The sequence below is a fragment of the Gallus gallus genome, unplaced genomic scaffold (assembly GCF_016699485.2).
Source record: "Gallus gallus isolate bGalGal1 unplaced genomic scaffold, bGalGal1.mat.broiler.GRCg7b scaffold_45, whole genome shotgun sequence".
Taxonomy (NCBI): Eukaryota; Metazoa; Chordata; class Aves; order Galliformes; family Phasianidae; genus Gallus; species Gallus gallus.
In genome coordinates, this window is record NW_024095997.1 from 92,039 (window position 1) to 105,149 (window position 13,111).

The 13,111-nt window shown below is 59.3% G+C and overlaps 1 protein-coding gene across 1 annotated transcript; it reads left to right on the forward strand.

Annotated features, from left to right (window-relative positions):
* The first annotated feature begins 445 nt into the window (after window positions 1-445).
* Window positions 446-13,105, forward strand: LOC121108872 (mitochondrial import receptor subunit TOM40 homolog). The gene is made up of 6 exons (XM_040657082.2): window positions 446-484; window positions 4,290-4,531; window positions 6,150-6,217; window positions 7,956-8,048; window positions 12,058-12,221; window positions 13,087-13,105. Exons 2-6 carry the CDS (start codon window positions 4,294-4,296, stop codon window positions 13,103-13,105), a joined length of 582 nt encoding a protein of 193 aa, XP_040513016.1. The 5' UTR covers window positions 446-484; window positions 4,290-4,293.
* Window positions 13,106-13,111: the final 6 nt, after the last annotated feature.

The window sequence follows — 13,111 nt, forward strand, 5'->3', positions numbered from 1 at the left end:
GTGGGGTGGTGTGGGGTGCGACCCACAGATGTTGGGCACAGATGTGGGGCTGGGGTGATGTGGGGCAGACCCACAGATGTGTGGGGCTGAGAGCTGTGGGGTTGGACCCACAGATGTGGGGCTGGGAGCTGTGGGGCAGACCCGTAGATGTGGGGTGAGACCCACAGATGTGGGGCTGGGATCAGTGGGGTGGGCCCCATAGCGGAAGTGACGCTGCGTGAGAACCGGAAGTGACGAATCCTTGAGGGGCGTCGCCTGAGAGCGGAAGTGACGGATCCTTACGGGGCGTCGCCTCAGAGCGGAAGTGACGCAGCGTGAGAGCCGGAAGTGACGAATCCTTGCGGGGCGTCGCCTCAGAGGGGAAGTGACGCCGCGACGGAGCGGAAGGAGCGTTGCGTCACGCCGGAAGTGGCGGCTCCGGCACCGGAAGGGGCGGGGTTTGCGCAGAGCCGCGCGGGGTCTCATCGGAACGGAACGGAGCGGAGTGAGTGGGGGAGGGGCGGCCGGGGGGCGCTATGGGGCGCTATGGGGCGGTCACGTGGGAGCGGCGGTGGGGCTTTGGGGGGGGCTGTGGGGTCGGAGAGGGGGGATGTGGGGCGGGGAGGGCACTTAGGGGTCACTTGTGGGGCACACGTGGGGCTGAGGGGGGCACTTGTGGGGCTGAGGGGCACTTATGGGGCCGAGGGGCACTTATGGGGCAGTAATGGGGCACTTATGGGGCTGAGGGGCGCTTACGGGGCGGATATGGGGCACACGTGGGGCTGAGGTGGGCACTTATGGGGCTGAGGGGCACTTATGGGGCTGAGGTGGGCACTTATGGGGCTGAGGGGCTCTTATGGGGTGGATATGGAGCAGTTATGGGGTACACGTGGGGTTGAGGGGGCACTTATGGGGCAGAGAAGGGAAATGTGGGGCGGGGAGGGCACTTAGGAGTCACTTATGGGGTAGTTATGGGGCACATGTGGGGCTGAGGGGGCACTTATGGGGCTGTGGGGCCCTTATGGGGTGGATGTGGGGCTCAGGGGGCACTTATGGGGCAGTTATGGGGCACACATAGGTGTGTGGGGGCACTTATGGGGCTGAGGGGTTCTTATGGGGCAGATATGGGGCAGTTATGGGGCACATGTGGGGCTGAGGGGGGCACTTATGGGGCCGAGGGGCTCTTATGGGGCACTTATGGGGTTGAGGGGGACACTTATGGGGCTGAGGGTCACCTATGGGGCAGTTATGGGGCACACGTGAGGCTGAGGGACACTTATGGGGTGGTTATGGGGCACTTATGGGGCTGAGGGGCTCTTATGGGGCAGTTATGGGGCAGTTGTGGGGCTGAGGGGGGCACTTATGGGGCTGAGTGGCTCTTATGGGGTGGATATGGGGCAGTTATGGGGCACATGTGGGGCTGAGGGGAGCACTTATGGGGCCGAGGGGCTCTTATGGGGCACTTATGGGGTTGAGGGGGACACTTATGGGGCTGAGGGGCACCTATGGGGCAGTTATGGGGCACACGTGAGGCTGAGGAGCACTTATGGGGTGGTTATGGGGCAGTTGTGGGGCTGAGGGGGGCACTTATGAGGCTGAGGGGCACTTATGGGGCACTTATGGGGCTGAGGGGTTCTTATGGGGCGGATATGGGGCGGTTATGGGGCACATGTGGGGTGAGGGGCTCTTATGGGGCAGATATGGGGTACATGTGGGGCTGAGGGGGGCACTTATGGGACTGAGGGGCTCTTATGGGGCAGTTATGGGGCACTTACGGGATTGAGGAGCACTTATGGGGCGGTTATGGGGCACTTACGGGATTGAGGGGCACTTATGGGGCGGTTATGGGGCCCATGTGGGTCTGCGGGGGTCATTTATGGGGCAGAGAACGGAAATGTGGGGCGGAGGGGGCATTTAGGGATCACTTATGGGGTAGTTATGGGGCACATGTGGGGCTGAGGGGGCACTTATGGGGCTGTGGGGCACTTCTGGGGTGGATGTGGGGCTGTGGGGGGCACTTATGGGGCAGTTATGGGGCACACATAGGTGTGTGGGGGCACTTATGGGGCTGAGGGGTTCTTATGGGGCGGATATGGGGCAGTTATGGGGCACACGTGGGGCTGAGGGGGCACCTATGGGGCTGAGGGGCACTTATAGGGTGGTTTTGGGGCACTTATGGGGCTGAGGGGCACTTATGGGGCAGATCTGGGGCAGTTATGGGGCACACGTGGGGCTGAGGGGGCACCTATGGGGCTGAGGGGCACTTATAGGGTGGTTTTGGGGCACTTATGGGGCTGAGGGGCACTTATGGGGCAGATCTGGGGCAGTTATGGGGCACACGTGGGGCTGAGGGGGGCACTTATGGGGCTGAGGGGCAGTTATGGGGCAGTTGTGGGGCTGAGGGGGGCACTTATGGGGCTGAGGGGCTCTTATGGGGCACTTATGGGGCGGTTATGGGGCACATGTGGGGCTGAGGGGGGCACTTACGGGGCTGATGGGCGCATGTGGGGCTGAGGGGCTCTTATGGGGTGGATATGGGGCACTTATGGGGCACTTGTGGGTCTGGGGGGGCACTTATGGGTCTGGGCTCTCACTTATGGGGCTGGGGGTCTCACTTATGGGGCAATTATGGGCCTGGGCTCTCACTTGTGGGGCTGGGGGGGGGCACTTATGGGGTACTTATGGGTCTGGGGCTCTCACTTATGGGGATGGGCTCTCACTTATGGGGCTGGGCTCTCATTTAGGGGTCTGGGGGGGCACTTGTAGGGCTGGGCTCTCACTTACGGGGCTGGACTCTCACTTATGGGGCTGAGCACTCACTTATGGGGCATTTATGGGGCTGGGCTCTCACTTATGGGTCTGGGGGGGCACTTGTGGGGCTGGGCTCTCACTTGTGGGTCTGGGGGGGCACTTATGGGGCTGGGCTCTCACTTATGGGGCATTTATGGGGCTGGGTTCTCACTTGTGGGTCTGGGGCTCTCACTTATGGGGCATTTATGGGGCTGGGTTCGCACTTATGGGGCTGGGGGGGCACTTATGGATCTGGGGCTCTCACTTGTGGGGCTGGGCTCTCACTTATGGGGCTGGGCTCTCACTTATGGGGCTGAGCGCTCACTTATGGGGCATTTATGGGGCTGGGCTCTCACTTGTGGGGCTGGGCTCTCACTTGTGGGGCTGGGATCTCACTTGTGGGGCTGGGATCTCACTTATGGGTCTGGGGGGGTAGTTATGGGGCTGGGCTCTCACTTGTGGGTCTGGGCTCTCACTTATGGGTCTGGGGGGGCACTTGTAGGGCTGTACTCTCACTTATGGGGCATTTATGGGGCTGGGCTCTCACTTATGGGTCTGGGGGGCACTTGTGGGTCTGGGCTCTCACTTGTGGGGCTGTTATGGGACTGGGGCTCTTACTTATGGGTCTGGGGGGGCACTTGTGGGGCTGGGCTCTCACTTGTGGGGCTGGGCTCTCACTTATGGGTCTGGGGGGGCACTTGTGGGTCTGGGCTCTCACTTGTGGGTCTGGGCTCTCACTTATGGGTCTGGGGGGGCACTTATGGGGCTGGGCTCTCACTTGTGGGGCTGGGATCTTACTTATGGGTCTGGGGGGGTAGTTATGGGGCTGGGCTCTCACTTGTGGGGCTGGGGGGGCACTTACGGGGCTGGGCTCTCACTTATGGGGCTTGCTGGGCACTTGTGGGGCTGGGCTCTCACTTGTGGGGCTGGGGGGGCACTTATGGGGCTGGGCTCTCACTTGTGGGGCGTTTATGGGGCTGGGCTCTCACTTGTGGAGCTGGGCTCTCACTTGTTGGGCTGGGCTCTCACTTGTGGGGCTGGGGGGGCACTTATGGGACTGGGCTCTCACTTATGGGGCATTTATGGGGCTGGGTTCTCACTTGTGGGTCTGGGGCTCTCACTTATGGGGCATTTATGGGGCTGGGCTCTCACTTGTGGGGCTGGGGGGGCACTTATGGGGCTGGGGGGGCACTTATGGATCTGGGGCTCTCACTTATGGGTCTGGGGCTCTCACTTGTGGGGCTGGGCTCTCACTTATGGGTCTGGGGGGGCACTTGTAGGGCTGGGCTCTCACTTGTGGGGCATTTATGGGGCTGGGCTCTCACTTGTGGGGCTGTTATGGGACTGGGGCTCTCACTTATGGGTCTGGGGGGGCACTTGTGGGGCTGGGCTCTCACTTATGGGGCTGGGGGGGGCACTTGTGGGGCTGGGCTCTCACTTATGGGGCTGGGGGGGGCACTTGTGGGGCTGGGCTCTCACTTATGGGGCTGAGCTCTCACATGTGGGTCTGTGCCCCACAGCTCCATGGGGTCGGTGTTGGCTGCCGGTTCCCCCCCCCCACCGCCCCCTCCGGCCGTGGGGCTGCTGCCCCCCCCGCTGCCGCCCCCCCCCGGGCTCCCCATAGCGGGGGGTGGGGGGGGGGGGGGCGGGGGGGCGCTTGGGGGGCTGAGCCCCACAGGAGGACCCCCCAACGGGGAGGGGGGGGCGACGGCGGCGTTGCCCAATCCGGGGACCTTCGAGGAGTGCCATCGGCGCTGCAAAGGTGAGGGGGGGCTGACCCATAAGTGGGGGGCGGGACCCATAAGTGGGGCTGGGGGGGTGGGGGGTGGGACCCATAAGTGGGGGTGGGATACATAGATGTGTGGGGCAGGGGGTGGGGTGGGGAATGGGACTCATAAGTGGGGCTGGGTGAGTGGGACCCATAAGTGGATCTGGGGGGGTGGGGGGTGGGACCCATAAGTGGGGGGCGGGTCCCATAAGTGGGTCTGGGGGGGTGGAGGGTGGGACCGATAAGTGGGTCTGGGTGAGTGGGACCCATAAGTGGGTCTGGGGGGGTGGAGGGTGGGACCCATAAGTGGGGGGCGGGTCCCATAAGTGGGTCTGGGGGGGGTGGGGGGTGGGACCCACAGATGTGTGGGGCAGGGGATGGCGTGGGGGATGGGACCCATAAGTGGGGGGCGGGAATCATAAGTGGGTCTGGGGGAGTGGGATCCATAAGTGGGTCTGGGGGGGTGGGGGGTGGGACCCATAAGTGTGGGGTGAGACCCATAAGTGGGTCCGGGGGGGTGGGAGGTGGGACCCATAAGTGGAGACTGGGACCCTTAGATGTGTGGGGCAGGGGATGGGACCCATAAGTGGGGCTGGGCGGGGTGGGACCCATAAGTGGGGGATGAGACCCATAAATGGATCTGGGAGGGTGGGGGGTGGGACCCACAAGTGGGGAGTGGGACCCATAAGTGGGGCTGGGGGGGGGTGGGGGGTGGGACCCATAGATGTGTGGGGCAGAGGGTGGGGTGGGGAGTGGGACCCATAAGTGGGGGGGGGGCGACCCATAAGTGGGTATGGGGGGTGGGGGGTGGGACCCATAAGTGGGGAGTGGGACCCATAGATGTGTGGGGCAGGGGATGGGGTGGGGGTGGGACCCATAAGTGGGGAGTGGGACCCGTAGATGTGTGGGGCAGGGGATGGGGTGGGGGTGGGACCCATAAGTGGGAGTAGGACCCATAGATGTGGGGTGGGGCTCATAGATGTGTGAGATGGGACCCAGAGATGTGGGGTGCTCAGCTATGGGGCAGCACCCCACACATCTATGGGGCGCCCCACACATTTATGGGGCAGTGTTTATCTATAGGATGATGGTCGTCTATGGGGTGATGGCCATCTATGGGGCACCCCACACATGTATGGGGCAGTGCTCATCTATGGGGCGATGGCCGTCTATGGGGCGCCCCACACATCTATGGGGCAGTGCCCATCTATGGGGTGATGGCCGTCTATGGGGCGCCCCACACATCTATGGGGCAGTGCCCATCTATGGGGTGAGGGCTGTCTATGGGGCGATGGCCGTCTGTGGGGCGCCCCACACATCTATGGGGCAGTGCTCATCTATGGGGCGATGGCTGTCTATGGGGCGCCCCACACATCTATGGGGCAGTGCTCATCTATGGGGCGATGGCCGTCTATGGGGCACCCCACACATCTATGGGGTGATGATGGTGATCTATGGGGCACCCCACACATCTATGGGGTAGTGCCCATCTATGGGGCGATGGCCGTCTATGGGGCGCCCCACACATCTATGGGGCAGTGCTCATCTATGGGGCGATGGCCGTCTATGGGGCGCCCCACACATCTATGGGGCGCCCCACATGTCTGTGCAGAGCTGTTCCCGGTGCAGATGGAGGGCGTGAAGCTGACGGTGAACAAAGGGCTCAGCAACCACTTCCAGGTACCGCTTGGGGGGCAGCCGTGGGGCGGAGGGGGCACTTGTGGGGCTGGGGGGGGGGGGGGGTGGTTATGGGGCAGGGAAGGCACTTGTGGGGCGGGAGGGAGGGCAGTTATGGGGCAGGGAAGGCACTTATGGGGCTGGGGGGGCGGTTATGGGGCAGGGAAGGCACATGTGGGGCTGGGGGTGGGAGGTGCGGTTATGGGGCAGGGAAGGCACTTGTGGGGCTGGGGGGGGGAACTTATGGGGCAGGGAGGGGGCACTTATGGGGCAGGGAAGGCACTTGTGGGGCTGGGGGGAGCTGTTATGGGTCAGGGAAGGCACTTGTGGGGCTGGGGGGGCAGTTATGGGGCAGGGAAGGCACTTGGGGGGGCAGCTGGGGGAGGGCACTTATGGGGCAGCCGTGGGGTTAGGGGGGCAATTATGGGGCAGCTGTGGGGCTGGGGGGGCACTTGTGGGGTTTGGGGGGGGTGGTTATGGGGCAGGGCCGCACTTATGGGGCACTTATGGGGTGGTTATGGGGCAGTTATGGGGCAGGGAAGCACTTATGGGGCACTTATGGGGCTGGGAAGCACTTATGGGGCACTTATGGGGTGGTTATGGGGCAGTTATGGGGCAGGGAAGCGCTTATGGGGCAGTTATGGGGCAGAGCATTTCTTGGGGCAAAAAAGGGCCATTTTGGGGTCTGAAAATGTCCATTTTTGGGGGTGGTGAAAAATGTCCATTTCTGGGGTGGATTTTGGGGTAAAAAAGGGCATTTTTGGGTCTGAAAATGTCCATTTTTGGTTGTGATTTTGGGGTAAAAAAGGGCCGTTTTGGGTCTGGAAATGTCCATTTTTGGTGTGGTGAAAAACATCCAATTTTGGGGGTGGATTTTGGGGTAAAAAAGGGCCATTTTAGGTCTGAAAATGTCCATTTTTGGTTGTGATTTTGGGGTAAAAAAGGGCCGTTTTGGGTCTGAAAATGTCCATTGTTGGTGTGGTGAAAAATGTCCATTTCTGGGGTGGATTTTGGGGTAAAAAAGGGCATTTTTGGGTCTGAAAATGTCCGTTTTTGGGGTGGATTTTGGGGTAAAAAAGGGCCGTTTTGGGTCTGAAAATGTCCATTTTTGGTGTGGTGAAAAACATCCAATTTTGGGGTGGATTTTGGGGTAAAAAAGGGCAATTTGGGGTCTGAAAATGTCCATTTTTGGGGGTGGATTTGGGGGTAAAAAAAGGCCATTTTAGGTCTGAAAATGTCCATTTTTGGTTGTGATTTTGGGGTAAAAAAGGGCCATTTTGGGTCTGAAAATGTCCATTTTTGGGGGTGGTGAAAAACGTCCATTTCTGGGGTGGATTTTGGGGTAAAAAAGGCCGTTTTTGGGTCTGAAAATGTCCATTTTTGGGGGGGGGGGGGTTGGGGTAAAAAGGGGCCATTTTAGGTCTGAAAATGTCCATTTTTGGTTGTGATTTTGGGGGAAAAAAGGGCCGTTTTGGGTCTGAAAATGTCCATTTTTGGGGGTGGTGAAAAACGTCCATTTCTGGGGTGGATTTTGGGGTAAAAAAGGCCGTTTTTGGGTCTGAATGTCCATTTTTGGGGTGGATTTTGGGGTAAAAAATGGCCATTTTGGGTCTGAAAACGTCCATTTTGGGGGTAAAAAACGACAATTTTGGGGTCTGAAAATGTCCATTTTGGGTGTGGTGAAAAACGTCCATTTCTGGGGTGGATTTTGGGGTAAAAAAAGGCGATTTTGGGTCCGCAGGTGAACCACACAGTGGCGCTGAGCACCGTCGGGGACTCCGCGTATCACTTCGGGGCCACATATGTGGGGGGGCAGCAGATCGGCCCCAATGAGGTCCGTTTTGGGGGGAAATGGGGCCGTTTTGGGCAAAAATGGGGGGGAGGGGGGAAAATGGGGGGGGTTGGGTGGGATTTGGGGGGAAAAAGGAGGGTTTTGGGCAAAAATGGGGAGTAATTGGGGGTTTTGGGGGGGAAAAGGGGGATTTGGGGTGGGATTTGGGGTGGGATTTTGGGGGGAGAAGGGGGGAAAATGGGGGGGATTTGGGGTTGGGGGGCCCCAATGAGGTCCGTTTTGGGGGGAAAAGGGGCCGTTTTGGGCAAAAATGGGGGGGAGGGGGGAAATGGGGGGGGGTTGGGGGGAAAAATGAGGGTTTTGGGCAAAAATGGGGGGGATTTGGGGGATTCTGGGGGGAAAAGTGGGATTTTTGGGGGATTTGGGGTGGGATTTTGGGGGGAGAAGGGGGGAAATGGGGGGGATTTGGGGGGGAAATGGGCCCCAATGAGGTCCGTTTTGGGGGGAAAAGGGGCTGTTTGGGGCAAAAATGGGGGGGAGGGGGGAAAATGGGGGGGGGTTGGGGGGGATTTGGGGGGGATTTGGGGGGAAAAATGAGGGTTTTGGGCAAAAATGGGGGGGAAATGGGGGATTTTGGGTGGAAATGGGGGGGGTTGGGGGGAGAAGGGGGGATTTGGGGTATTAATGGGTGGAAATGGGGGGGATTTGGGGGGGGAAAGGGGGATTTGGGGTGGGATTTTGGGGGGAAATGGGGGGGAGAAGGGGGGAAATGGGGGGGATTTGGGGTTGGGGGGCCCCAATGAGGTCCGTTTTGGGGGGAAAAGGGGCGGTTTGGGGCAAAAATGGGGGGGAGGGGGGAAAAAGGGGGGGATTTGGGGGTGGATTTGGGGGGAAAAATGAGGACTTGGGGCAAAAATGGGGGGGAAATGGGGGATTTTGGGGGGAAATGGGGGGGGAGAAGGGGGGAAATGGGGGGATTTGGGGGGAAAAATGAGGATTTGGGGCAAAAATGGGGGGGGAAATGGGGGATTCTGGGGGGAAAAGTGGGATTTGGGGGGGATTTGGGGTGGGATTTTGGGGGGAGAAGGGGGGAAATGGGGGGGATTTGGGGGGGAAATGGGCCCCAATGAGGTCCGTTTTGGGGGGAAATGGGGCCGTTTTGGGCAAAAATGGGGGGGAGGGGGGAAAAAATGGGGGGGTTGGGGGGGATTTGGGGGGAAAAAGGAGGATTTGGGGCAAAAATGGGGGGGAAATGGGGGATTTTGGGGGAAATGGGGGGGGTTGGGGGGAGAAGGGGGGATTTGGGGTATTAATGGGTGGAAATGGGGGGATTTGGGGGGGGAAAGGGGGATTTGGGGTGGGATTTTGGGGGGAAATGGGGGGGAGAAGGGGGGAAATGGGGGGGATTTGGGGTTGGGGGGCCCCAATGAGGTCAGTTTTGGGGGGGAAAAGGGGCGGTTTTGGGCAAAAATGGGGGGGAGGGGGGAAAATGGGGGGGATTTGGGGGGAAAAAATGAGGATTTGGGGCAAAAATGGGGGGGAAATGGGGGGATTTTGGGGGGGAAATGGGGGGGAGGGGGGAAAATGGGGGGGGTTGGGGGAGATGGGGGGGATTTGGGGGGAGAAGGGAGGAAATGAGGGGGGAAATGGGGGAAAAAGGCGATTTTGGGGGGATTTGGGGTGGGATTTTGGGAGGAGAAGGGGGGAAATGGGGGGGATTTGGGGTTGGTGGGCCCCAATGAGGTCCGTTTTGGGGGGAAATGGGGCGGTTTGGGGCAAAAATGGGGGGGAGGGGGGAAAAAGGGAGGGATTTGGGGGGAAAAATGAGGATTTGGGGCAAAAATGGGGGCGAAATGGGGGGATTTTGGGGGGAAATGTGGGGGAGAAGGGGGAAATGGGGGGATTTGGAGGGAAAAATGAGGGTTTTGGGCAAAAATGGGGGGGGAAAGGGGGATTTTGGGGGGATTTGGGGTGGGATTATGGGGGGAGAAGGGGGGAAATGGGGGGGATTTGGGGTTGGGGGGCCCCAATGAGGTCCGTTTTGGGGTGAAAAGGGGCCGTTTAGGGAAAAAATGGGGGGGTGAAGGGGGAAAATGGGGGGGGTTGGGGGGAAAAATGAGGATTTGGGGCAAAAATGGGGGGGAAATGGGGGATTTTGGGGGGAAAAGGGGGATTTTGGGGGATTTGGGGTGGGATTTTGGGGGGAGAAGGGGGGAAATGGGGGGGATTTGGGGGGGAAATGGGCCCCAATGAGGTCCCGTTTTGGGGGAAATGGGGCAGTTTGGGGCAAAAATGGGGGGGAGGGGGGAAAAAGGGGGGATTTGGGGGGAAAAATGAGGATTTGGGGCAAAAATGGGGGGGAAATGGGGGAATTTGGGGGAAATGGGGATTTGGAGGGATTTGGGGTGGGATTATGGGGGGAGAAGGGGGGAAATGCGGGGATTTGGGGGGGAAATGGGCCCCAATGAGGTCCGTTTTGGGGGGGAAAAGGGGCGGTTTTGGGCAAAAATGGGGGGGAGGGGGAAAATGGGGGGGATTTGGGGGAAAAATGAGGATTTGGGGCAAAAATGGGGGCAAAATGGGGGATTTTGGGGGAAATGTGGGGAGAAGGGGGGAAATGGGGGAATTTGGGGGGAAATGGGGGATTTGGGGGGATTTGGGGTGGGATTATGGGGGGAGAAGGGGGGAAATGCGGGGGATTTGGGGGGAAATGGGCCCCAATGAGGTCCTTTTTGGGGGGAAAAGGGGCGGTTTTGGGCAAAAATGGGGGGGAGGGGGGAAAAATGGGGGGGTTGGGGGGGATTTGGGGGGAAAAAGGAGGATTTGGGGCAAAAATGGGGGGGAAATGGGGGATTTTGGGGGGAAATGGGGGGGGTTGGGGGGAGAAGGGGGGATTTGGGGTATTAATGGGTGGAAATGGGGGGATTTGGGGGGGAAAGGGGGATTTGGGGTGGGATTTTGGGGGGAAATGGGGGGGAGAAGGGGGGAAATGGGGGGGATTTGGGGTTGGGGGGCCCCAATGAGGTCCGTTTTGGGGGGAAAAGGGGCGGTTTGGGGCAAAAATGGGGGGGAGGGGGGAAAATGGGGGGGATTTGGGGGTGGATTTGGGGGGAAAAATGAGGACTTGGGGCAAAAATGGGGGGGAAATGGGGGATTTTGGGGGGAAATGGGGGATTTGGGGTGGGATTTTGGGGGGAGAAGGGGGGAAATGGGGGGGATTTGGGGGGAAAAATGAGGGTTTTGGGCAAAAATGGGGGGGGGAAATGGGGGATTTGGGGGTTGGGGGGCCCCAATGAGGTCCGTTTTGGGGGGAAATGGGGCCGTTTTGGGCAAAAATGGGGGGCAGGGGGGAAAAATGGGGGTGTTGGGGGGGGATTTGGGGGGAAAAAGGAGGATTTGGGGCAAAAATGGGGGGGATTTGGGGGAAAAAGGGGGATTTGGGGTATTAATGGGTGGAAATGGGGGCGATTTGGGGTTGGGAGGCCCCAATGGGGTCCGTTTTGGGGTGAAAAGGGGCCGTTTAGGGAAAAAATGGGGGGGTGAAGGGGGAAAATGGGGGGGGGTTGGGGGAAAAATGAGGATTTGGGGCAAAAATGGGGGGGAAATGGGGGATTTTGGGGGAAATGGGGGATTTTTGGGGGATTTGGGGTGGGATTATGGGGGGAGAAGGGGGGAAATGGGGGGATTTGGGGGTTGGGGGGCCCCAATGAGGTCCGTTTTGGGGTGAAAAGGGGTGGTTTGGGGCAAAAATGGGGGGAGGGGGAAAATGCGGGGGTTGGGGGTGGATTTGGGGGGAAAAATGAGGATTTGGGGCCAAAATTGGGGGGGGAAAGGGGGATTTGGGGGGGAAAAGGGGGGGATTTGGGGTGGGATTTTGGGGGAAAAAGGGGGGATTTGGGGCAAAAAGGGGCTTTGGGGGGAAACGAGAGTGAAAATGGGAGGAAAAAGGGGGATTTGGGGTATAATTGGGGGGGAAATGGGGGCGAAATGGGGGTCCCTTCCCCCTCCCCCCCCCAGAAGCCCCAAAATCGCCCTTTTTCGCCCCAAAAAGGCCTTCCCGGTGCTGGTGGGCTCCATGGACGGCAGCGGCAGTCTCAGCGCGCAGCTCCTCCATCTGCTCACCCCCGCCTGCGCGCCAAGCTGGCCTGCCAGGTCCCAAAATCGCCGCTTTTCACCCCAAAACGGGGATTTGGGGGGATTGGGGGGCATTTTGGGGTCATTTCGGGCCCATTTGGGCATTTGGGGGTCAATGGATGGGGTGGGAATGGGAGAAATGGGGGGTTTTGGGGGGGAGGGTTTCTTTGGGGGTCCTTTGGGGAAAGTAATGTTTTTTGCCCAAATCTGCCCAAATTTGGGTCATTTTGGGTCATTTTTGTGTCATTCTGAGCAGGGATGGGACCCAGAAGATGAATTTTTGGGGTCATTTTGGGGTGATTTGGGGTCATTTTGGGTTCATTTGGGGGGGCCATTTATGTGATCCCCACTCCTGCCTGCCAGGTCCCAAAATCGCCGCTTTTCACCCCAAAACGGGGATTTGGGGGGGATTGGGGGGCATTTTGGGGTCATTTCGGGCCCATTTGGGGCATTTGGGGGTCAATGGATGGGGTGGGAATGGGAGAAATGGGGGGTTTTGGGGGGGAGGGTTTCTTTGGGGGTCCTTTGGGGAAAGTAATGTTTTTGCCCAAATCTGCCCAAATTTGGGTCATTTTGGGTCATTTTGTGTCATTCTGAGCAGGGATGGGACCCAGAAGATGAATTTTTGGGGTCATTTTGGGGTGATTTGGGGTCATTTTGGGTTCATTTGGGGGGCCATTTATGTGATCCCCACTCCTGCCTGCCAGGTCCCAAAATCGCCGCTTTTCACCCCAAAACGGGGATTTGGGGGGGATTGGGGGGCATTTTTGGGGTCATTTCGGGCCCATTTGGGGCATTTGGGGGTCAATGGATGGGGTGGGAATGGGAGAAATGGGGGGTTTTGGGGGGGAGGGTTTCTTTGGGGGTCCTTTGGGGAAAGTAATGTTTTTGCCCAAATCTGCCCAAATTTGGGTCATTTTGGGTCATTTTGTGTCATTCTGAGCAGGATGGGACCCAGAAGATGAATTTTT

Excerpts from the sequence above, each read along its gene's own strand:
- LOC121108872 (XM_040657082.2), top strand. The coding sequence starts at position 4,294 with ATGGGGTCGGTGTTGGCTGCCGGTTCCCCCCCCCCACCGCCCCCTCCG. Across the intron at positions 4,532-6,149 it reads GTGCCATCGGCGCTGCAAAG|AGCTGTTCCCGGTGCAGATG; the intron begins GTGAGGGGGGGC and ends ATGTCTGTGCAG. Across the intron at positions 8,049-12,057 it reads AGCAGATCGGCCCCAATGAG|GCCTTCCCGGTGCTGGTGGG; the intron begins GTCCGTTTTGGG and ends CGCCCCAAAAAG.